Source organism: Mobula birostris, chromosome 15 (genome assembly GCF_030028105.1).
Source record: "Mobula birostris isolate sMobBir1 chromosome 15, sMobBir1.hap1, whole genome shotgun sequence".
Taxonomy (NCBI): Eukaryota; Metazoa; Chordata; class Chondrichthyes; order Myliobatiformes; family Myliobatidae; genus Mobula; species Mobula birostris.
This window is the reverse complement of record NC_092384.1, coordinates 40,228,994-40,255,034: the sequence shown is the minus strand read 5'-3', so window position 1 is coordinate 40,255,034 and position 26,041 is coordinate 40,228,994. Positions and strand designations below refer to the sequence as shown.

The following is a 26,041-nucleotide window of genomic DNA, read 5'->3' as shown; positions in this document are numbered from 1 at the left end:
AGTACCTTGAAATGCCATCTTGCAGTGAAGACTTGAATTAGACCAATTCAAAGACCTAAAATGCTTGAGTTATATTATTTTGAGACTGATGAGAATGATCAAAAATATTAGTTATTGTGGTTATAAATGTGAATGTTTAAATATAATTATTTTCATTCACATATATGTTCTACTATTTGTAAATTGCATTTATTGTTTGTACAGGCTAGACCCACAGAAACATGGTTCAAAAACTATAGTTTGTTTTATTCATTTTATAAAGCAACAAGTCTGTGGCGAAAATAAGACAGCTTCAGTTCCTTGTCATTTGGCTTTTTTTAACGTGACCTGCCGACCATCTCTGTTTCTTAATAGAGGAACATTAAATAAAAGCAACAGACTTTATTCATACAGAATCTTTCCTTGTTCCTTTGTGACCCTTCAAACACATTACTGCGATTGAAGTCACTGTGGTATTGTGGGAAATGTACTGCTGCCACAAAACAACACATTTCACAATATCTGCTGGTGACGTTAAACCTGATTCTGATTCATAGCAAGCTGCCATAAGCAGGAAAGTATAGTGTCCTGATTTTCTGATTTAATGTTGATCTAGATATAAATCTCACCCAGATCTGAGAGATACTGTATTGATGAGAGGCTGGCGGATTTATCAACTGATTTATCCTTGGTTTATCATCTCATCCAAAAGACAGAACTTCTGACAGTGTAGTATTTTTTCAATACTGCACTGAAACGTTGGATTTTTAACCATAAGGAGTGCAACTTAAACTAAACTAGCTGATATTGTGACTTGGTGCTAGTGGTAGAGCATAGAGTCTTCTGCTGAGCTTAATCCACAAATATCCCCCCAAGGCAAAATGCAGTTTAAGGACTAATATACAGTAGTACAAGTACACACTTTTCCCATTATACAATCATTTTTCTGTGAATATATATTGAATAAAATATTAAATATCATTTAATAAATTATGAGAAAGTTAAAGCAATGAAAACATTTTGTTGTTAATCACAGTAAGAAGATTAACTGCATTCTCTAATATTGATTCAGAATACTGATGCTGCCCTGCTGCCATGTATAAGTTACCCTGCATTTGCAGTGGACGACGATGCCTTGTTTGATCAAACTCTTGACAAAGTTGTTCGCAAACTGAAAGGAAAATATGGATTGAAACGCTTCTCAAGAGATGGATACAGAACTGGATTGGAGGACCATTCACGACGTTATTACAAACCAGCCGAAATCAAGGTAGTTTGGGCAGATTTAAATTTTCATAAATCCACTCTCGTGTCTCTTTATGTATCTGAAAAAAGTTTTTGTATCCCCTTTGATATTATTGGATAGCTTACCTTTATGTTACAATTTTTTTCTCTGTATGGCTTTTTTTTGTAGCCTTCTGTTGGTTTTTAAAAGCTTCCCAATCCTCTAACTTCCCACTGATTTTTGCTACATTATATACTCTCTCTTTTCTATTTATGCTGTCTTTGACTTCCCATGTCAGCCATGGTTGTGTCATCCTCCGTTTAGAATACTACTTCAATTTTGCGATGTATCTATCCTGTGACTTCTGAACTGCCCCCAGAAACTCCAGCCATTTCTGTTCTGCTGTCATCCCTGGTATTGTTCCCTTCCAATCATCTTTGTCCAGTTGCTCTCTCATGCCCCTGTAAATTCCTTTACTCTATTGTAATACTGATACATCTGACTTCAGCTTCTCCCTCAAACTACAGGGAGAGTTCCTTTACCTTAAACTCCCTAATCAAATCTGGTTCATTACACAACACCCAGTCTAGAATTGCCTTTCCCTAGTCTGTTCAATCAGATGTTTTAAAAAGCCAACTCATAGGCATTGTACAAATTCCTTCTCTTGGGATCCAGCACCAATCTGATTTTCCCAGTCTACTAGCAGATTGAAATCCCCCATGATTATTATAACACTGCCCCTTTTACTTGCCTTTTCTATCTCCCACTTAATTGGTATCCCACATCCTGGCTACTGTTCAGAGGCCTGTCTATAGCTCAGGGTCTTTTTACCTTTGCAGTTTCTAAACTCAGCTTGCAAGGATTCTATATCTTCTGATCCTATTTCACCTCTTTCTAAGGATTTAGTTTCATTTCCTGCAACAAAGTCCCCTTGACACCTGCCTACCTGCCCGTCCTTTCAATGCAATATTGAATGTTAAGCTCCCAACTGTGATCTACTTTCAGCTACAACTCAGTGATGCCCACAATACCTGCCAATCTCTAGCTGCATACAAGATCATCAACCTTACTCCATAAACTGTGTGCATTCAAATATAACACCTCTAGTCCTATTTGCTTCATCATTTTTGGTTTTGCCCCCATATTACACTTGAACTCATCCCACTGACTGCAATTTTGACTTGTCATCTGCCTGTCTTTACAGTCTCCTCACAGTCTCATTACAAGTATCCTGACAGTTACACTTATTACACATATTACACTTGAACTCATCCTACTGACTGCAATTTTGCCCTGTCAGCTGCCTGTCCCTCCTCACAGTCTCATTACACGTTGCATTGACTTGTATACCAACTGCCCAACCTTCAGCTCTGTCACTCCGGTTCCCAACCCTTTGAATATTACCTTTAATCCCTACCCAACAACTCTAGCAAACTTGCCTGCAAGGATATTAAGAAGATCTGTTTCAGAAAATTACACTATAAAATACTGTGTAGAGGTGACTTGAGATATGCCACTGGGTAAGTATAGTATAATCGAGGAACAAGTGATTATATTTGCAACCCTGGATTTTTTTTTCACTGCAACAATTTTTCTTTTTGATGAATTGGTTATAATTGATTGCAACAATTAATTAGCCACTGCATTATCAATATTATCATAAAACCAGCAGAATAAAAAGACAGACCAATTATTCTTATGTTCCTGGGAGTGATTTATTTATATTTTAACAATATTATGCCACAGCATAAATTAGACTAGAAGGTCTCTTCTGGGACAATTTAATTCAAGCTAAAATTTGGCTAAATCAGAGAAAAGAAAGTATACCTTTAAATGTACTGACCTGGCATACATACACTGCTGGTACCATTAGTTCTATATAAGCAATGCAAGTTGAGAACAGAAGCAAAGTTGATTAACTTCACATTTATTAGAAAATTGGGATGAGAGAGGCTGCTGGAATACATTGGGAAAGTAGACTGATCAGTATTTCTAGTTCACTTTTTGCCAGTCTCCAACTTCAATTGTCACGTCTGAAGTGACCTATCCTTATGCCTCTAAGTAACTTCAGCTATGTTGTACCAGAAATAAATCTATTTGGTATGTCAGTGTGGATAGTGATCCATTAGTGATGGCTTACATAGTATTATCATCACACATTAAGAGTAATCACTGTGTATGTTTCATTCCAGTGTTAAGGTAGACCCACCAAAATTGGTGGTACAAAAATGCACAGGTGGATAAATGTGACCAGAATGTTTTCAGCATCAGTTGAAGACCCCGTGACATCTCCTAGCTTCAAGCCAAATGTGAATAAGGAAGCTGCCTCCTAAATTAAAATGCTAATTGGCAAAGTAGTGATATGGGTCTAGATGAGTTTAAACAATAAATACAAGCAATTGGAAGTGTCGAGTGATCACACAATTAATCGATCAGATCTAAGATCTGCACATCTGCTGCATCTATTTATAAGTGGACAATTGCATGTGCACGGGAGGAGGACTTCCAGAATATCCTGTCATCAATGATGTCAAGGCCTTGCACATTATTACTAAAGAGAAGGCTAAAGCGTTTGTAACCCCGTTTATCCAAAAGTGCTGAGTTCATGATCCATCTTGCCTACCTTCCAAAATCCTCACTGTTGCAGAAGTCAGTCTTCAACCAATTCAATTCACTCCATGTGCTATCAAGAAATACCTGAGAGGACTGGATAGAGTATGACCTTGTGCCTAAATCATTTCCCAGTTACACTGCTGAATTCTTATAGTCCAGAACTAACTACTCCTCTAGCCAACTTACTGCAATGCAATTACAACAATTCACTCAAATATTTGGAAAGTTGCCTTGGTATGTCCAGTACATAAAAGAACATTATCCTATCCAGCTAACTACCACCCAGTCAATCTAATGGGAGATCTCATCACAGTCATAGTAAAATCCTTAATCATCTCTCTAACAACCTAATAGCTGAATTCTAGAGGTGAAGTGAAAGTGATTGTTCTTGACATCAGAGTAGCATTTGACAAGTCAAGTTTATTGTCATTTAACCAGATACGTGTATATAGCTTGTATAACCATATAATGTGTATAGAAACAAGACAACGTTTCTCCAAACCAGGTTGTAAAACACAGTAGTACACATAACACACGATAACTTATGAAGGTAAGGACAAAGTCAAGTCAATTCAAGTCAAGTCAAGTCACTTTTTATGTCATTTCGACCATAGCTGCTGGTACAGTACACAGTAAAAATGAGACAATGTTTTTCAGGAGCGTGATGCTACATTAAACAATACAAAATCTACACTGAACTGCGTAAAACAACACAAAAACTACACTAGGCTACAGACCTACCCAGGACTGCGTAAAGTGCACAAAACAGTACAGGCATTACAATAAATAATAAACAAGACAGTAAGCACAGTAGAGGGCAGTAGGTTGGTGTCAGTTCAGGCTCTGTGTATTGAGGAGTCTGATGGCTTGGGGGAAGAAACTGTTACATAGTCTGGTCGTGAGAGCCCAAATGCTTCGGTGCCTTTTGCCAGATGGCAGGAGGGAGAAGAGTTTGTATGAGGGGTGCGTGGGGTCCTTCATAATGCTGTTTGCTTTGCGGTGCAGCATGTGTGGTGTAAAGGTCTGTAATGGCGGTAAGAGAGACCCCGATGATCTTCTTAGCTGACCTCACTATCCGCTGCAGGGTCTTGCAATCCGAGATGGTGCAATTTCCGAACCAGGTAGTGATGCAGCTGCTCAGGATGCTCTCAATACAACCTCTGTAGAATGTGGTGAGGATTGGGGGGGGGGGGGTGGGAGATGGACTTTTCTCAGCCTTCGCAGAAAGTAGAGAAGCTACTGGGCTTTCTTTCCTATGGAGCTGGTGTTGAGGGACCAGGTGAGATCTACAGATCAGATGAATCACACATAAATAACATAAACATGAAGTATTGTACTGGAACAGATTAACTAATGACACTTTAAATATAATGAAGCAGGGAATTCAGAAGCCTGATGGCCTGGGGGGGAAGAAACTGTTTCTCATCTAGACTGTTCTTGTTTTTATGCATCATAGTCTCCTGCCTCATGGTAGAAAGTCAAAGGGGGATGTTGGATGAATGGGTAGGATACTTAATAATACTCAGGGCCCTGCATATGCTGTGCTCCTGATAATTATCCCCGGTGAATGGTCCCTTCAGCTGTTCTCACAGGCCTTTGTATGGACTTCTGGCCCAATGCTCGACTGCTCCCATACCAGATGGAGATGCAACTTATCAGGAGACTCTCAATTGTGCTCTTGTGAAATGCAGTTAAGATGGGGCAGTTGGGGAGAGGAGCCTTGCTTGCTTCAATCTTCTTAGGAAGTGGAGGTACTGCTGTGCCTTCTTGTTCAGGGAGGTGATATTAAGGGACCAGGTGAAGTCAACCGTGATGTGAACTCTCAGGAACCTGGTGCACTTAACTCTCTTGGTGGACCCATGTATTCACATAGGGGGTTGGTTCATCTGCATCTTCCTGAAGTCCACAATGATTTCCTTTGTCTTCTCTTTGTTCAGGCTTAGGTTGTTCTTCTCACACCAATCCACCAGCCACTCCACTTCCTCTTTCCACCCCATCTTGATGACCACTGTTGTGTCATCCGCAAACTCGATGACACGGTTTGAGCTGGATCCTGCAACACAGTCATGCGTCAGCAGTGAGCTGAGCACACAGCCTTGGGGAGCGCCAGTGCTCAGCATAATGGAACTAGAGACATTACTTCCCATGGACTGGCTAGCCTTTCTGTTAAGAAGTCCAGTATTCAATTGCAGAGGAAGGTGTTGAGACCCAGCAAGGACAGTTTCCCACCAGTTTCTGGGGAATGATCATGTTGAATGTTGAACTGAAGTCTATAAACCTGGCATATGAGACGCCATTTTCCAGTTGGGACAGAACAGAGTGGAGGGCAGAGGCTATTGCATCGTCAGGGAATTTATTTGAGTGATAAGCAAACTGGAAAGGGTCCAGTATAGCCGGGAGAAGGGCTTTAATGTGCTCCATGACCAACAGCTCAAAGCATTTCAAAATGGTTGACGTTAATGCCACCGATGAAAGTCATTTAGACAGGTTACTGTTGCCTTCTTTGGCACTGGAATGATGGTTGCTGCTTTGAAAACCCATTAAATCTTTCAGCAGGATTGGAGAAAAAAATGCATCGTGTAAACAAAAAGTTTCTCTTGTTCTGTCTTTTTCTGGTGTTCGCACAGCTGATGGTCTTACTTTAAAAACCCTTTATATTGTTATTTCATACTCGTTATTTATTACTATTTATATTTGTATTTTCACAGTTTGTTGTTCATTGATCCTGTTTACATTTACTGTTCTATAGTTTAGCTAAGTATGCCTGCAGGTAAAGTAATCTCAGGGTTGTATGTGGTGACATATATGTACTCTGATAATAAATTTTACATTGGACTTTGTTCTAACAGGAACTGCCATACATACCGTAGCCTATTGCCAACAGGAATGAGATAAACAATAAACATTAGGGCACATCACCCACTTTATCTTCACCCCAAAGTGCATACCATCCTGACTTGGAAATATTTTGCAGTTCCTTCATTGTCACTGATTTAAGTCCTAGAACTCCTGCCTTATAGCATTGTGGAATATGTCCTCTGGAAGAACTCTGTTTAAAATATGGCCAACCACAATTTGTACAAGAGAAATTAAAGTTGGATTAGAGTTGGAGAATATATGTTTACTTGTGGTGTCTTGATCTCTCTCCCACCCACTAAATAGTTGTTCATTTAAATACATGTACAACATCCCTCTATCCTGACGTGCCTAGAGTATCGTGTGAGTGACCAAATCATGCTCAATTTAGCCAGCTGTCCATAGTCACGACACCATATTTTCCCTAGCTTTCAATAATCTTTCATGAATGCATACAGTATGTCCAATAGTTTGCCTATTCTAATCCCACACTCTGAAGCAGTAACCTGACCTCATTAGGCAAATCATTCACCCCTTCATCCTTGGGTTCTCCTGATGATTCGTAATGGAAGCCAAAACCTTGACTGTTGTCCAAGTCACCAAGACAATGTTAGAGCTCTTAAGTGTCTCTGATATATGAAGGTTGAGATGTTCTCCCTAATGGTGGTATTCAAAATTACAGGTCTTGGTTTCAACATAAGGAATCACGTAATTCAGATGGAGATTTGAAAAGAAATTCTTCACTCAGTGGTTCATGACTCATTAGAAATTTATTTTCCAGCAAGCTGTAGATGTGTAGTAATTGAAAATTTAGTCAAGTTGGAAATTGAGAGATATTTAATCTATAAGAGAGTGAATGAGTCTGAGGTGAGTGCAGGAAAGCGATATAAAGAGCAGGTTTGGAACACCTACTTCAAGTACCAAGTTCTTATTGAATAATAGAGCAGACCATTGGCCCCCTCTCATGTCACTCATTTCTTTAGTAAATATAGTCATCATACAGTTGTTAGTTATACTGGTGTTTCCTATTGCTGGCTCCAAGGTGCCAAAGGGTTTGGACGTTATTACATTGAAAATGCTTTCATTGAACTCTGCATGCTTTTATTAAAAACTTCATATATCTTTATTCTCAAAATTATGTCAAATTTGAATTTCAAATTCTAATTGCTTTAAGAATAGAGTCTCTTTTAGTCAAATTGCTGTTGCATTTTCTATAATATATACTTCATTAACTATTATTATTAATTTTATTAATGTTTCTTTTCTAGTTGTTTGATGGCATTGAATGTGAATTTCCTCTGTTTTACATTTATTTGGCAATTGATGGTAAGTAAAATGTACAAATTGCTTGATTTGTAAAGTAATTCTATTTCAGATATATTGATTAGCGTCATTTCTGGGTTCATTTTGAATTGGAGGCAAATATTATTTACATCAAATTACCTGGCTAGTTTTCAAAGTTGCTGAGTTTAATTTATTATTCAGTGATAAAATTATTCTCATGGTGCGTGATATTTATCCTCTCAGAAATCAATTTATTCAAAGTGGATTGAAAGGCAGAATGAGAATAGAGTTAATAAAGAGAAAGTGCTGATAACTCGAAGGAACAGATATACCATGATTAGCCAAAAAAACACCAAGTTAAATTGAAAAAGAGCATTACTACACTGTACCAAGTGAGCATATAGAATGCATCACCTCATACAATAGTAGTATTTAATATTAACTTTGAAAAGAAAGTAGGTTAACTGAATCACTCTTCAAAAAAAATCAGCACAATAACTACTAGGGTATCATTCTGAAGTGTAATATTCTATTATCAACGTTGCTGGTGAACACAGCAGGCCAGGCAGCATCTCTAGGAAGAGGTACAGTCGACGTTTCAGGCCGAGACCCTTCGTCAGGACTAACGTTAGTCGTTAGTAATGTCGACTGCACCTCTTCCTAGAGATGCTGCCTGGCCTGCTGCGTTCACCAGCAACTTTGATGTGTGTTGCTTGAATTTCCAGCATCTGCAGAATTCCTGTTGTTTGTGTTTAAATATTCTATTATCCTCAGGTTCACTGAATTTAATTGGTTGCACTGCAATCACCTTGAAAGGAGAGTGAATTTCTGTTATTAAATTACCTGACAGGTTCCATTACATCAAGATGGTGTTTACTTTCTTGTCTGTGCTGGAAGGGGCACCTCACTTCTTAGTTTACTGCTAACGAAACATCATACACCTCATATTTTTGTGGGAAAAGAAGAATTCCCTACAATTTCTCTTTTTAAAAAAACTTGTACATAGCTGTCATTATGTATTACAATATAGGTATTTGGTTATTAAGGTATTTAAGCTACTGCAGTTTGTGGTGTTAGTAAATCAGTGGCATAACTTTGGACTGATCGTGAAATCAGATTTAATCTTGGAAATTTATAGTCTCACAATTAAATAACCAAAACACCCCCCGATTTATTGATGTCTGCAACTCATCTGGTTTAGACAAAATTAAATCCCACCCCATTACCTGATGTTGATTCTTTATCCTTAATGATCAAAAAACTAGTTAGTGAAATACAGTGGAAAACTTTGAATGCAGTGAAAAGCTTGCCTTGCCTACTGTTCATACAGATCAAATCATCACACAGTGCCTTGAGGTAGAAAAAGGTAAAACAATAACAGTTTAAAATAAAGTGTAGCAGTTCATTCGTGTGTTGCTCAAAGCACTTCTGCAGGAACAAGCAGTGGAATCAATCTGAAGAGAGGTCATTTATATGTTTGTAAATATTATTATATAGAGAGAGATGGTTCTGCTGTGATAGGAACCTGATGTAAGAATGTACACTTACAGGTTCAGTTGCAGCATAGAATCAGCACTGGGTAGGTGTGGAGAGGCTGCCTGTTAAGTAGGTGTGGGTCAGGCTGTGGCAAGTGATGCTTCTACTTAGCAACAAGATTTACTTATTTAGAGATACAGCATGGAACAGGTCCTTCAGGCCCAATGAGCCACACTGCTGAACCACCTATCTGCTTAACCGTAGCCCAATCACACTTACAGCGACCGATTAACCTACTAGCTGGTATGTCTTTGGAATGTGGGAGGAAACCAGAGCACCCAAAGGAAACCCTCACACTCACAGGAGGGACATACAAGCTCCTTACAGTTAGTGTCAGAATTGAATTTGAAATTCCTCTCTGAGCTGAAATAGTGTTGTGCTAGCCACTTTAGATGTGGGGCTTGGAGCTGCGTCTTGGCCAGTGCAACGAGTGTGGATCATTGCTGGAGATTGGCAGTGACTGCTCCATGAGCTGACTGATGGCATGATCCTCTAGTCTCTCTCATCACTTACTGTTCTACCTGCACCCCCTCAGCACCTCATTCCCTCCCTTTTCTTTGGATGCACATCTCTCCCTGTCCTATTGAGTCTGTTAACGTAGAGAAATGCCTGGACTGCAACTGGGAAAACACACTATAAAGTAATACTTGGGGGGTGGGGGGTGGGGGGAGAGAAATAATTGGAAGTAATCATTAGTCTAATATGTGTCAGGAATAGGATGCCACCTAGGTTATAATGGAATGTTGCACTCGGACCCCACTTCATCCTTTCCCACAGAATGCTGCTCCATTAATCCTCCAATCTAAGCATTCATAGGTATGTAATCTTGTACTCTGTCTGCAGGTTGCCACGTCAGCAGCTCGGTACTAACACCATTCCTTTTTATTGCCGCCTGTTACTCGGACAAGAACCTGGTACAAAGCCAACAACAAGTTGCTCTGCAGCTCAGTGTGGCAAGGCTGCCTTTGAGGGCTGCTGTTGGGCGGGCTGTGACATGATACTCAGGGCTGCCCTGCCGTCAGTGCAGTGATCCGGAGTCATTACTGGGGACCGGTGGCATCTGTTCCGTATATTAACAGGCTGCCAGGATCCTACAGTGTCTCTCATCATCACTTGTACCTGCACTTCTTTTGTAGCTTTCGGACTCAAAAATAAACAACGTGCTGTTTTGAGCTAGAGGGCTAAATTTTCATAGCTGAGTACTCTTGATTTCCCACATACCTGGGCATTTTGGATATGAAAGTTTCATTGAAATGACAAGATGGTGGAAATGAACTTCTACCACACAAGAAACAGAGTTGGCAAGTATCCTCAGGAATTTTATTTTTTGTCTGTATAGACCATGTTAGAGATGTTAACCATGTTACAGTTAAGTACCCCTTATCCACAATTTAAAAATCCGAAGACCTCCAAAACCCCTGAAATTTATTTTGAGCACTGACTTGATGTCACAATGGAAAATTCCACAAGGCACTTGGAAGGTTCCCAGGTGATGTGCATACCACAGCCAATTCTGCGATGTGACCTCATGTATGTAATGAACATAAATTAATGAAAAATAGAAAAACATTGCATAAGGCAAGAAATAAAAATCTCGATCATCTGTTGAAAGAGCAGATTTGTCAGCGTCAGGGTGAACATATGCCGCTTACTGGTGTGTTGATCATAAAACAACCAAATATCCATCATGACAAACTGACAATTGAAGGTAATTGAATATTCATTAGGCTGGTGGCAGATATTTAAATAAAGGCACAGTATTAAATTTTTAAAGATTTGTGGTGTTAAAGCATGTGCTGATCACAAAGCAGCAGGAAAATTCATTGATGTGTTTGCCAAAATCGGCGCTGATGAAAATCGAACACGCTCAATGGCTGCATCAGTACTTCTGTGTGATGAGGTAGTATAAGACAAAGACTGCTTACTGGTAGCACATAAAATTCAGTAGGAAATTACGGCGATCCCAAGCTATCTCATTATGTATTCCAAAATCTGAGGCCCTTCTGGCCCCAGGCATTTTGGATAACGTGTACTCAACATTTGTACAGTGTTATGCCCAAAACCTGCAGAACAGGCAAGCCATGACATTAATTGTTATTGAACTCTGATTTGACACCAGTCTTGTCATCTTGGAACTCAGCTAATTCCTTCTATTGATTTTGCATGGTTAAACATTGCAAAAAGCATGCCTGACCACCTAAAACTGTTTAAAGGGATAATTATAAAAATAGAAAATGGTATAAACCCTTTCACAGTTCTTGATGCACCTGTGAACAGAGAAACAGTTAATATTTTATGGTTTTCTTCCCTAAAAGTTATCACATATCAAGTAAAACCCTGGCATCATGCAATATAATTTCTATCACCATTGTGTCTTTATTGATCTGTGTGACATTCCTGTGAAATTTCTCTGCCACAATGATGAAATTTTATGCTATCATAAAATTACTAAAATTTGAGTAATCTCACTGTGCTACATGGTAAGTAATAGGGGACTTGTTATCTTTCCACATTATCTGTACTATGGTGAACTATATTTAACAGATGTAGTTGCCACAACTAATGTTTATATTTATGAATGTGTAAAATTTCTATAAATGCAGTTTGCAATATATTGTAATATTATAAATAGTAAATATTACAAGAAAATGGCCTAGAAATTGGACCAAGCAGTTTCTGCTGTATTCACTTAATGCCAATGTTATTTCCAAAGTCATCAATACATTGCCAGTATAAATTAGATCAAATTACTGCTACTAATGATCCTTGTTATTATCTCACATTTCAGTAAGGAGCAGAAAAACATGATTTAAAATATATTCCTTGTGATTCCATTTGTGCATGTGGAAGATTATTATAATATTTATTATAATATCTAATGCTGGCAGGTCTTGGTACAGAATAATGTAAACTGATAGTGCAGTTCATTTATTACTTGATATATGAAGACAATGGTGCAACTAATTGCAGGGACATGTTTCTCTGAGGCACTTTCAGCACACTCAGTGCTCAGGTGGGTCTTGGTCCATTACCTGCCTTCACGTCCCACTCTCCCTCCCTTTCTAATGTTTGAATTCAGTGCTTAACTGATTGACTCACAGCACTCACCACATTAATGATTTCTTAAAATGTTAGTCCACTAAAATTTAAGGGTAAATTCAACTTTGAGGCAAATATGAGATTTTTGAAAAATAGTTTTTAAAATGTAATAATGGCTTGGGGCTTTTTTTTAGGTGTATTTAGAGGAAAACCTGATGAAGTGAAAAAATACATGAAGCTCCTTGAGCCATTGCTGCATCAATCATATGAAGGTAAGGGAAATTCTCATGATCATACTGAAGCAAGATACAGTTCTTTGTTATAGACCTGTAATTTTCAGGCATGTTTACTGTGGCAATTCTGCAAAATTTTGAGCCAATATATTTATTGCATTACTTTATAAGTAGGTCATTAGTTATATTTGTAATCCGTGAATTTAGGAGTTCATTCAAAATGTCAATTTGTGTACTGCAGGATCGCGTTACATTGCAAAAACAGCTCATTTACAAGTCCAACCTAAAGCTGAGTTTTCATCCTTGCAGCTTCATCTTCAACAAGTTGGGCAACTGATTTATAAATGGAATATGAACGCTGTGTGGTGGGGTGGGGAGCGGTGAGGTGCATTTTTAAAAATATGAGCCTAAAACCAATCAGCACAAATTGGAGTTCAGTAGAAAAGTGATAACCTAATAACAGGAATCTGATTTTGTTCAGTAGGGCCCGTAAAGCCAAATGGGGCTGCAAAGTCCACACGTTCCTTTTCGGGCCTTCCATACATCTAACCCACCAGCACATAAATATCTCTTAGCTTATGCAGTGCTATACAGTGGTATGCAACATATGTTTGGACATAACTTCTGTGGTTTTGATGGTCTATTCATAACATTGACTAGAAATTTAACTGGTAACCAGTATTTCAGGTTGTACACTGTGTACATTCTCTGATAATAAATGGAACCATTTGAACCATTTGGTCAGACGTATAAACTGGCAATAAGACCAGGTCAGGTACACATTATAATAATTCCACTCCTGACAACGGTACCCTACCCCCCCCACCCCTACTCCTGCCAAAACCTACTCATCATCTGTAAAACACAATGTGACACATTGTAGGACTAAACAGCCACTGGAGTGGCATCATCTCTACAATTTATGCATCATTACAGGAGTGTGCATCACTTGCAAACCACACTACAAGAGCTCACTTGGACCACTTTGAAAGCAGCTGCCAAATCAAAGACTTTGACCATGAACTCCATTACTTGCTGGTTCCCCAGCAAGCTCAGATACACCATCCTGATCAGGAAGTATATCACTATTCCATAATTGTCACTGTGTATAAGTCCTGAAAGCCCTTGCTGTTGAGCTCCTTCACCAGATTGCAGAAGGATGTTTCAGAGTCATCTTCTGCAGGGAAATTAAGAATTTACGGTAAGTACTGACCTTGCCAGTAATGCCCTCATTCTGTGAATAAATAGAAGAAAGCAAGATGGAGTTAGTGTTACCATAATGTTCTTTCAAAGATTTATCTTTTTGTAGCAATTTACTTGCATGACTAAGTTGTTCTATCGGAGGGAAAATGTCAAAGGAAAAATGTAGGCAAATGTTTAGGTTCCATTTACTAGCAGAACTAGGTTAAAGAGGCTTTCGAAGAGGCAAATGGAGTAAGACTGCTACTGTGGAGTTCAACTCTTTTTGTACAGCTTATGATTTGCTAAATTACCATTCCAAAAACCTAAACTTTCTGCCAGTGATTGTACTCTCAGTGAAGCACTCCATCTCACCAGGAGAAGAGGCTAAACAACCGTTCCTCTACTGTATTTATCAGAATCCAAGTCACGCTTAAATTTTGCTTGCTGGGAGAATTATGACATATAAGAAGTTGATTTGACAGTTCTGTGTTCCAGCTCATTTCTGCTAGGGCATTCATGTATCATATTTCTCGTAGAGTACCCAGCAGGGTTATTCTGTACAACTCTTTCACAGTGGATGAAGAGAAACCAGCCACTGACTAATATGAAGCAATTAATACAGCATGTTTTAATTCTCCCGTGTATAGACTTGGCAGATGCATTATTTAGTAGTAAACTGGCTTAAAGCTGTGATAAAATTTCACACATTAATTTTTGACCAAGTGCCAGTGCAGTATTGTGGGTATTTCTCTGGAACTGTTGTGTGTGTTAGATAATCCCAAAGGACGACATGGCGAAAAGTGACACATATATAATTTGATGTCTTAAAAATGCTACATTTTTAATGTGAAGATCACATTTATCTTGAAGAGTTGTTTTCATTTTGGCAAAAGCTTTACAGATTATTGTAGGGCAAATATATTATTTCTTAATCAAGCTAATAATGCATTATTTGTCTAAATCTTTTGTCCCACAAGAAATTATTAATGAGTACAGTAATAAAAGTTGACTTTGATTCCTAGAACTTAATTTATTGAGAAAGCAATGTTCAAAATAAATTTAAGTTCAAGATAAATTTATTATCAATATACATATATGTCACCATATGCTACCCTAATGGTATTTGCAGTAAGTACGAAGAAACACAAAAGAATCAATGAGAAGTTGCACACAAACAAAGACGGATAACTAAATTGCAAACAACAACAACAAATTGGGCAAATGTAAAACAGAAAAAAACAAAATAATAATAATAAATAATATTGAGAACAAGAATTGTAGTGTCTTTGCAAGTGAGTCCATCAGTTGTGGAATCAGTTATGGGTTGGGGTGAGTGAAGTTATCCACTTTGGTTCAGGAGCCTGGTAGTGTGGGGACCTAATACTTCTGCAGCTCCTTCCCGTTGGGAGCAGAGAGAAGAGAGCATGGCCTAGATGGTGGGGGTCTTTAATGATGAATGATTTGACAACGCTGTTTGTATATGCGTTCAGTGTGGGCACGTGGCCAAGTGGTTAAGGCATTCGACTAGCGACCTGAAGGTCATGAGTTCGAGCCGCAGCCGAGGCAGTGTGTTGTGTCATTGAGCAAGGCATTTAACCACACAGTGCTCTGCGACGACACTGGTGCCAAGCTGTATCGGCCCTTGCCCTTCCCTTGGACAACATCGGTGGCGTGGAGAGGGGAGACTTGCAGCATGGGCAACTGCCAGTCTTCCATAAAACCTTGCCCAGGCCTGCGACCTGGAGAGTGAAGACTTTCCAGGTGCAGATCCATGTTCTCGCAAGACTAATGGATGCCAGTGATTTGGACAGCTTTACCTGTGATGGACTGGGCTGTATCCACTACTTTTTGTAATCTTGATGGAAAATGATATTGATTTATTAAATCCTTCTGTCACTTTATGGGGATCCAGTTTCTTGCTGTTAGATCTATCTTGCCCCTCGTAATCTGGTATACTACTATATCACATTCTGAACTTTTACCCTGTCATTCCATGCTGTTTACTCAGTTAACAGTTGTTTCCTGGTCTTGCGCTTATAAACGGTTATATTTGGGGTAGCATACGGTCTATTGAATTTTACTGCTATGGCTAAGCAAAGGGAAGAATGGTATTTGGTAATGTCAATTAAAATGCCTAATTTGAAACATGATGAGGAAAAAGCTTCCTGTCTCGCTGTCAAACGGGCAAGTTGGAAATAATGGTTTATATTCCAGAAAATAACTCATGCTTTGTATGCAATTGAATGGTAAATAATACCATTTTTTGAAAGTGGAAAATGCATATAAAATGTTTTCTTGTATGATGCTTGAGATACATTTCAATTAAAATATTTATTTGAAATCACCCGGCTACTTTTCCCTTATCCACACAGGCATCAATACTTTTACCAGTTCCCTACAATAGAAAAATGAGAGCATACTAATTACCATGGGTTGGGTTGTCTTGTCCTCTTGCACGATGCGTGAAGTCTGGGAAACTCCCAGTGTCCCTGATAACTACATCTGTGAGAAGAGCATCTGGCTGCAGCTCCTTATGGACCATGTTAGGGAATGGACCAAAATAAACTACAGATCATTCAGGAGAATGAGGAGTCAATAGGAGCAGCAGGGAGGCAGTCACACCTACGTTGCAGGAGGCAGGGAGCTGGGTGACTATCAGGACAGGGAAGGGAAGTAGGCAGACATTGTAGAGTCTGTGGCCATTCCCCTCAATAACAAATATACTCCTTTGGATAATTTTGTGGGGGGGGGTGGTAACCTACTGGGAGAAAACTCAGCATCTGGTACTGAGTCTGGCTCCATGGCTCAGAAAGGAAGGGGAGGGGGAGAAGAGCAAATAGTGTTGACAGGGAATTCAGTAGTTAGGGGAACAGACAAAGATTACGTGGCTGTGAAAGAGACCCCCATGCGCCAGGGGCAGGGTTGGCTTAGATCAGATCCATATATCCCAAAAGGTTGCTGTACATGTTGAAAGGTTGGTTAAGAAGATGTGTGGTATGCTGGCCTTCATTAGTTGGGGGATTGAATTCAAGAGTCACAAGGTAATGTTGCAGCTCTATATAAAAAAATACCTGGTTTAACCACACTTGGCCTGTTGTGTTCAGTGCTGGTCGCCTCATTATTGGAAGGATGTGGAAGCATTAGAAAGAGTGCAGAAGAGATTTTATCACGTTGCTGCCTGGATGAAAGAGCACGACTTATAAGGAAAGATTATGCGAACTAGGGCTTTCTCCATTGGAATGAAGGAGAATGAGAAGTGACTTGATAGATGTTTTTAAGGTAATAAGAGACATAGATGGAGGGAACAGCCAGGGTGGCAATGACTAATATGAATAGACGTACTTGAAAGCAGATTGGAGGAAAGTATAGAGGGGATGTTGAGGTAACTTTTTTATGTAGAGAGTTTTAAGAATATAAAATGCACAGCTGGGGGTAGTGCTAGAGCCAGATACATTAGAGACACTGAGAAGACTCTTGGATATATGGATGGAAGGAAAATGGAGGGCTATGTGTGAGGAAAGGTTTAGATTGATCTTGGAGTAGGTTAAGGGTTCAGCACAATATCGTGGACTGGAGGTCTCGTACTATGCTATACTGTTCTACATATTTCCACACTTGCAGGACCCAGTCAGTTTGGATTGGCAATGGCATCGCCACAATCACTATCAGCACAGATGCACCACAAGGCTGTGGCTCAGCCTCCTGCTGTACTCTTTTTATAGAATTGAAAATACACACGGACTAGGATGTTAACTGTCCAGTGCTATCACCAGTGGGATCATCAGTGAAATGCCACCTGTCCTCTGGAGTTTCGGCCCGCTTATGATCAAGACTCCCTCGAGGCGGTGGGCCAGCAGTGCTAAAGCACCACCTCCCACTGGTGAGCTTAAAAACTTGGCATCTGCCTCTATCAGAGTTGTTGGTCACTTCCATCCAACAGACAGTCTGCTCTTCAGGTGTCTATGCAACTACTGAAGGGTTTACAAGATATGTGTACACTGTCTGACTATCTGCCTCTCTAGACATACCCATGCTGATCCTTTCTCTGCTGCCTCAGCTACAGCCCTGCTGGTTGACTTGATCTCTCTTCTAGTGAAGCCAAGGTAACACCGCCACTTCTGGAAAGTGAAGGCAAACTTATGACTGTGAGGCTAACCACAGCTCTAATACCAGTTGTAAGTTTGATGATGACACCACAGTCGTTGGCTGAATTAAAGATGGTGATGAATCAGCATATAGGAGGGAGATTAAAAATCTAGTTAAGTGTTGCCACAACAACACCTCACTCAATGTCAGCAAGACCAAGGAGTTGATAATTGACTTCAGGAGGAAGCAACGTAAGGTCCATGAGCCAGTCCTCATCGGGGGATCAGAAGTGGAGAGGGTCAACGACTTTATTTATGTATTGAGTTACAGCACAGCAATCCCCAATTTTAATCCTAGCCTAGTTACGCAACAATTAACCTCCCAATCGGTATGTCTTTGGACTGTGAGAAGAAACTTGAGCACCTGGAGGAAACCCATGCGGTCACAAGGAGAATATACTCCTTACAGGCAGCGGAAGGAAATGAACCTGGTCATTGGTATTGTAAAGCAGTGGTCCTCAATCACTGGGCTGCAAAGCATTTGCTACTGGCTGCGAGGAACAATATGATTTGGCGATATGAAACGATGTGAGTCAGCTGCACCTTTCCTCATTCCCTGTCACGCACTGTTGAACTTGAACACCCCCTCACCCCTATCGGCCAGTCCGCAAGAATATTGTCAATTAAACCGGTCCGCGGTGCAAAAAATGTTGGGGACCCCTGTTATAAAGTGTTATGCTACTGTATACCACGCCACCTTTAAATTCCTCAGGTGTTATCATTTCAGAGGATCTGTCCTGAATCCAGCACGCAAGTACCATTACGAAGAAAGCACACACCATCTCTACTTTCTTAAACGTTTGCAAAGATTCAGCATGTCATTTTAAATTTTTTTTAAAAAACTTCTATAGATATGCGGTGGGGACTATATTCTCTAGCTGCATCACGGTCTGGTATGTAAACACCAATACCCTTGTATGGAAAAACCTACAAAAAGTAGTGTATATAGCCCACTTCATCACAGGTGAAGCCCTGCCCATCATTGAGCACATCAACATGGAGCACTGTCTCAGGAAAGCAGCATCTATCATCAAGGACCTCACCTTGTAGGCCAAGCTCCCTTCTTGCTGCTGCCATCAGGAAGGGGGTACAGGAGCCTCAGGACCCACACCATTAGGTTCAGGAGCAATTATTATCCCTCAACCATCAAACTCTTGAATCAGAGTGGATAACTTCACTGACCCTATCACTGAAATTGTTCCAACACTCTTATGGCTCACTTCATCTCATGTTCTCGATATTTTTTGCTAATTTATTTATTATTATTATTATTATTTTCTTTTTTTTTGTATTTGCACTGTTTGTTGTTGTTTGCACATTGGTTGCTTGTCCATCTCGTTGGGTGCGGTCTTTCATTGACTCTAATGTGTTTCTTCTATTTACTCTGAATGCCCGCAGGAAAATGAATCTCAGGAATGTATATGGTGGTAATGAATTTGCTTTGAACTTGGATGTTCTGTGGGAAAGAACTTTTATAAAATTGAATACCTGGCTCAAAATGGTGTTGATAGGAGGGTTTTGATCCATAGGGTACTTGCGTCAGCACCAATGCTGTTCTTTTCAGATGGTTTGAACTAGGGTCCTTGTAAACTGAGTACCTAGAGTAGTTTGCAGGGCTTTGAAATAATGAGGATCATTGGGGATATGAATCAAGAAAGAATAAATTTAAAATTAGTAAGAGAAATATTAAAAGCTTACAACAGAGTATGGTTTGGGGTAATAAAAATAAGCAGAGAGGGTCAACAAGTGACGGTTTATCAATAACTAATATGGCATCTGGAAAAAGCAGAAAGCATCAAACTTCAAGGCACTGTGTGTGAATATACAAAGCATTTGCAACAAAATGAATGCATTAGTATAAATTTGATTAAAGAGCCATGGTTACAGGCTGGTGAGCTTCAAACAGTGAAATTCAGGGAAAAATAGAATTCAGTTAAATCTAAAGGCAGTATATCTGTGCAAAGCAACAAAATAGATTAATTAATAACACTGAAAAAATAATTGTTTTAAAATCGTAACCATCACATAGAAAGGTACATAATGACGTCATGAACGAAACACTCAATTTAGGTATATGACTTTTCAAAGAGAGAGGTTAGGGTGTGTACAGCTGTAAACATAGTTCTTTACATTTGTATGCAATGAAACAAACTAGGGAGCTTGCTCATGTGCAGTGAATCAACATTAATGAAACCTCACTGAAAATGTGTCAAGGTAGAAAAATGCATTGAATTTTATACTGTGTTTGAAAGAGATATTGTTACATTCACAACTAGGATCTTAAATCTGAACAAAGCCAGCTCTGTAGGTGTAAGGGAGAAAATTGGCTAGGGTAGATCTGGGCACAAGGTTAAAAATTACGATTTTAGTTGAGTTTATGAAAGGCATTCAAAGATAGTTATAATTTAATTTACGAAAAAAAGAAACGGTACAGAATAGTCTAATCGTTACTAATAAAATAAGTTAAATGTGGCATTAGTTAAAAGGAAGAAACAAATCGGATCAAGTTGTGTTGGAACTGGCCTGTGGTCTGGAGTTCCCACCAACTCTACCGACCAGCCATCACCTGGCCCAGATGTGGAGAGCTGAGTTCGCTAATCCTCCACATTTCGGAGCAAGGTCGTTGAGTCAAGGTGATAACCAGAAAATTGACAGTAGAAACCCCTTGGGAATGGACCAGATGATCTGAGACCTATAAAAAATTATCAAAAACTAAAAAAAGTTAAAGTTAATTAAAAGCTTTATAAACTGTTGGTTTAATGTATATTAAATTATTACTACGATGAAATAATCTTAAAAAGGGATTACAACTGATTAAAGAGATTATTTGCCTCCTCTGACTCCTAATCTAGAGGCCTGAAATCTCCACTGAAATCAGTTGAGTCTCCAATTCTGTGCCAGTTCCAGCTTGGTATAGAAACTTAATGCTGGAGGTGACATGGAATTGTTGAAATCTTAACAAAACTGGGTTTGAGAACTGGATTCCACAAGAAGGGCTGTCCATCCCTCATTAAACGAAAGACTAATGAATTTGTAAACTGTGTGGAAGTCTGAATATTACTAGCTTTTTCACCATATTTTCTATTCAGAAACAGTGAGCAAAAGTAAAACGTGAAAGTAAGCTAAAAGCAAAAACAACAATTGCTGGAAATCTGAAATAAAAACAGGAAATGATGGAAATACCCAATTGTGGATTGCCAGCAGAGAGAAGGCATTAAGGCGAGTCCATTGCATTTGGCCTGAAGGAGGAGACTTTTAATGAGAGAAATCAATGAGAACAGAAGAAGGAGGAAAAATTTATTTTGCAAAGTATTGCAGTTGCAGGAAATCTGAAGTAGAATTCTGGAAATACTCAGCATTGCAGTCAGCATCGGCATTGAAAGAAAAGCAGTTAATGCTGCAGATAGGTGATCTACAAGAACAGATACTGAAAAGATTAGTTATCTGAAATTGTTGACTTCATTCTGCAGTCTTGAAGGTTGTCATCAGGAGATCAGAAGTTGTTCCTTGGGCTTGTGTTATACTGCTTTGGAGGAGCATAAGATGCCAGGCATTGAGAGACTGAGTGGGAGGGAAAATTTATGTGACAGGCAAATAGAAGCACGGGATCTATATTTATCATTGCTGCGTTTATCAAAGAAAAATAACGTTAGAGTAGTGACATTTTGCTGCAGTTTCTCTTAAAGCACCCTCCTAGGATCGGTTTTCACTAATATCAGCCAGATCCAGTTTGAGGAAGTCATTCGATGCTGAAAGCTTTCTGCCAGCCGTTGCTGATTCAAAGGAAGTATCTGCATTACCAATCTCTATCACAGTAGCTCCTCCCTAAACAACTGAGAGTATAAACAAGCTTCGGAATCATGGCAGCTGGCAGGGTGGGGATTTTGGCTCCCCTCACCAGCCTACTTCTGCTAACATTCAATCCTTGAAGAACTCCAAGCAAGTCTGCTATTTCAAAGGGAGATCAGTGATGGCTTCTTTCTCTATTATGCAGTAGACACTGCACATTAGCCTGAGGGTTTCCTCGTCTTTCATATAAATCTCAGAAAGCAGCTGGCACATATAGAGCCTCTGGTTGGGTTTGGAAATCATGTGCTAATCAGCTAGCCTCTATGCTCACCAAGATCTTCAACCTCTCACTCTAACAGTCTGTTGTCTCCATCTGCTTCAAAGAAACTTCCATCATCCCAGTCCCTTAGAAAGTAAAATGTCATCTTATACTTTAATCCACTGCAATCAGAATACAGGAAAATGATTTTCCAGAGGACACCATTCTTCTTGCACTACCATCACCTTGATAATCAGAATACATGCCAGGATATTATGCATTAATTACAGCTCAGCCTTCTGCACCATAATACCTAATATGCATATCATTAAGCTTTTGCAGCCAGTTTCTTGGAACCTCATCTATTATTGGCTTCCGGATTTTCTAGCTGGCAGACCTCAGATGCTTAGAATTAGCTATAACATTTCATCTTCAGTGACTTTTAATACAGGTGCTCCCAGATTGTGTGCTCAGTCCCCTGCTCTACTCCATCTACACCCATGACTGTGTAGCCAGATACAATATCAACTCAATGTTCCCATTCTCTGAGGAAACCACTGTTATAGGTCAGCTCAGCAGTTGTATTTATTATTACCATGTACTCTATTTATTCTCTGGCTTCACGTAAGCAACAAGTTTTGTCAAACCTGGTGTATATGACAATAATTAATTTCACAGCTAGGATCACCCTTGTGAACTGAGCAGAAGTATTCTGCAAAGTTGCAATCCAATCTGCATTTAGTTTCTCCAATGTGGCAACCGTATTGTCAGTACCTAATGCAGTAAACTAGACTGGAAGAAGAACACATGAATAGCTGCTTCATTTGAAAGGAGTGTTCAAATTGCTGGATGATGTAAAAGGGTGATATGAAAGAGGTGCTACATTGAAGCTCTGTTAGGTTCACAAGGATGAAAGGAGGGGAAGAGAAAAAACAGTGAATCATAAGCCTATTAGCCTGACATCTGTCATAGGGAAAATGCTACATCCTATTATTAGGGCATGGCATGATGGTATTTATAAAATCACAATAAGACTGGATAAATTAAACAGAATCCTGAAAGTGAAATTATGTTTGACAAATCTTTTATCACCAGAAGCATGCAGAAAGGGAAATGGTAGTGAAAAATATTCAGTAAGGTATGAGTAGAGAGGTTATTGCTCGAAATTAGGAATGGGATTTTAGTAACATATTATCAACACTTCTTCCCCCTCCTTTCCAGTCCTGATGAAGCATCTGAGTTTAAAACTTTGGCTGTTTATCCCTCTCCAGATGCCTGCCTGATCTCCTGAGTCCCTTCACCATTTTGTGTGTACTACTCTGGATTTCCAGCATCTACAGAATCCCTTGTGTTTATCACTATCATTTAGTACTGATTAATGTCCAGATTGTAGCAACTACACTAACTAGTTGAGTGTTGCAGGGAGCAGTGTTTGGACCTCAGGTATACACTGTATAATGTATATCATTGATCTAAAAGAGAGGGAATTTGATAGTTGTATGAAGTTTAGAGGGAAAGTATATTCTTAAGCAAATGCCTCATGGTTATAAAGGACCAGTGATGAGATACATCGAGAAAAGGATGTGGAACACTGTATATCACATAGTGTTTTGGTAGGAAAAATAGAAAACCACCATGTATTTTAGATAGTGAGTAACAAGGAAATATTAGTATTCAGAGGAATCCGTGTGTCCTTGTGAAAGATTTACTGAAAGTTAGTATATAGATTCCATAAACAATTTGAGAAACATGGTATGCCATGCACTGGAATTGGAGTAGAACAATCTTGAGCCATTTGTTTTTATAAGACCGTGGATGTAAAGTATTTGATATTTGAGTAATATTGTAAATATATTTGTTGATTTTTGCATTCAGAACATTGTCCCTGTACCTAATAAGACCAAGGTAACATGTCTGAATGACTGGTGTCCTGTTGTGCTCACCTTCATAATAAACAAATGCTTTGAGAGGCTGGTCAAGGACTACATCTGCAATATGCTACCTCTCACACTGGACCCACTACAATTCCCCTACTGACAGAACCGATCAACAGATGACGCAATAGCCACAGCTCCACACATCATCCTTACACACCTGGAGAAGAAGGATGCTTATGTGAGAATGCTGCTCTTGGATTACAGTTCAGCATTCAACACCATAATACCCTCCAGAATTGACAAGAAGCTCACAGACCTCGGTCTTCCCCCTGCCTTGTGTAGCTGGATCCTGGACTTCCTGTCAGGTCACCGGCAGGTGATAAGAGTGGACTCCCTCACCTCTGCTCCTCTGGCCCTCAACCCAGGTGCCCTTCAGTGCTGTGTCCTAAGCCCCCTCCATTATTCTCTGTATACCCATGACTGTGTTCCCACCCACAACTCCAATCTGCTAATTAAATTTGCTGATAATACCACATTGATTGACCTAATATCAAATAATAGTGAGGCAGCCTATAGAGACGTCATTACCCTGACACAGTGGTGTCAAGAAAACAACCTCTCCCTCAATGTCACAAAAAGAAAGGAGCTGGTTGTGGACTACAGGAGGAACGGAGGCAAGCTAACCCCTATTGACATCAATGGATCTGGGGCTGGGAGAGTGAACAGGTTTAAGTTTCTCGGCATGCGCCTCAACGAGGATCTCACATGGTCTGTACACACCAGCTTTGTCATGAAAAAAGCACAACAGCACCTCTTTCAGCTCAGACGGTTGAAGAAGTTTGGTATGGGTTCCCAAATCCTAAGAACTTTCTACGGGGGGGAGGGGGGGCGCAATTAAGAGCATCCTACCTGGCTGTATCACTGCTTGGTGTGAGAACTGTACTGTACTTACCTCAGTCGCAGGACCCTGCAGAGAGTGGTCTGGATAGCCCAGCGAATATGTAGATGTGAACTTCCCACTATTCAGGACATTTACAAAGACAGGTGTGTAAAAAAGGCCTAAAGGATCATTGGGGACCTGAGTCACCCCAACCACAAACTGTTCCAGCTGCTACTATCTTGGAAACTGTACTGCAGCATAAAAGCCAGGACCAACAGCCTCTGGGACAGCTTCTTCCACCAGGCCATCAGACTGATTAATTCATGCTGATACAATTGTATTTCTATGTTATATTGACTGACTGGTTGTACATACTATTTATTACAAATTACGATAAGTTGCACATGCACATTTAGAGATGTAAAGAGTTTTTACTCTTTATGTATGTGACTGATGTAAGTAACAAAGACAATTCATTTCATTCTTTGTTTACATAATTCATTATGGGTTATATATAAAAGTACATAAATGGCATACGTCATTATGCTACCATGTCATGTGTGAGCACCTCACTAAAGAAAAACTAAGCAGACAAGTTTCCTGGCCTTCTGTGTTTTTCTTTCAGTTAGTTTCTGGAATTACAATATATCACAGTGGCGATGGGGAAGTTTGAAAATGAACCCAAGACGACTACCTGTCTATTGGAGTGCAACACATTTTTCTTCAGAAGGGAAGAGAGGCATTCAGGTTTTTAAAAAAAGCACATCATGTTTTTTTTTTTGGAAAGGGATACAGATGTTCGAGTTTTTTAAAAAAGACAGAAAATGGAAAAAGTTACAGGTTCATGAACAATGATTACTGGGTAATAATAAATAAAAGGCAGAAGTGGCTGGCTATATCGAAAAAAATAGACATTCAATTACACAACAGAAAACTGGGTGATGTATATTGAAGTAATTGAGCAGTATTTTAAAGCAAATGGAGTAGCCGATAAGAAATGAGTGCCAGTTTTGCTGAGTGCAGTAGTTGGAAAATCATAAACACAAGGAAATCTGCAGATGCTGGAATTCCAAGCAACACACCTAAAAGTTGCTGGTGAACGCAGCAGGCCAGGCAGCATCTCTAGGAAGAGGTACAGTTGACG

The 26,041-nt window shown here is 39.5% G+C and overlaps 1 protein-coding gene across 3 annotated transcripts in view; it reads left to right on the top strand.

The window, feature by feature from the left end:
* Nucleotides 1-26,041, top strand: part of phkb (phosphorylase kinase, beta) — a 274,547-nt gene that overhangs the window by 84,142 nt on the left and 164,364 nt on the right. For all 3 annotated transcript variants that reach the window (XM_072279636.1, XM_072279637.1, XM_072279635.1), the window contains 3 exons: nt 1,052-1,249; nt 7,942-7,999; nt 12,727-12,804. In XM_072279636.1, the coding sequence (XP_072135737.1) occupies nt 1,052-1,249; nt 7,942-7,999; nt 12,727-12,804 (334 nt within the window). The remainder of the gene's footprint in view (nt 1-1,051; nt 1,250-7,941; nt 8,000-12,726; nt 12,805-26,041) is intronic.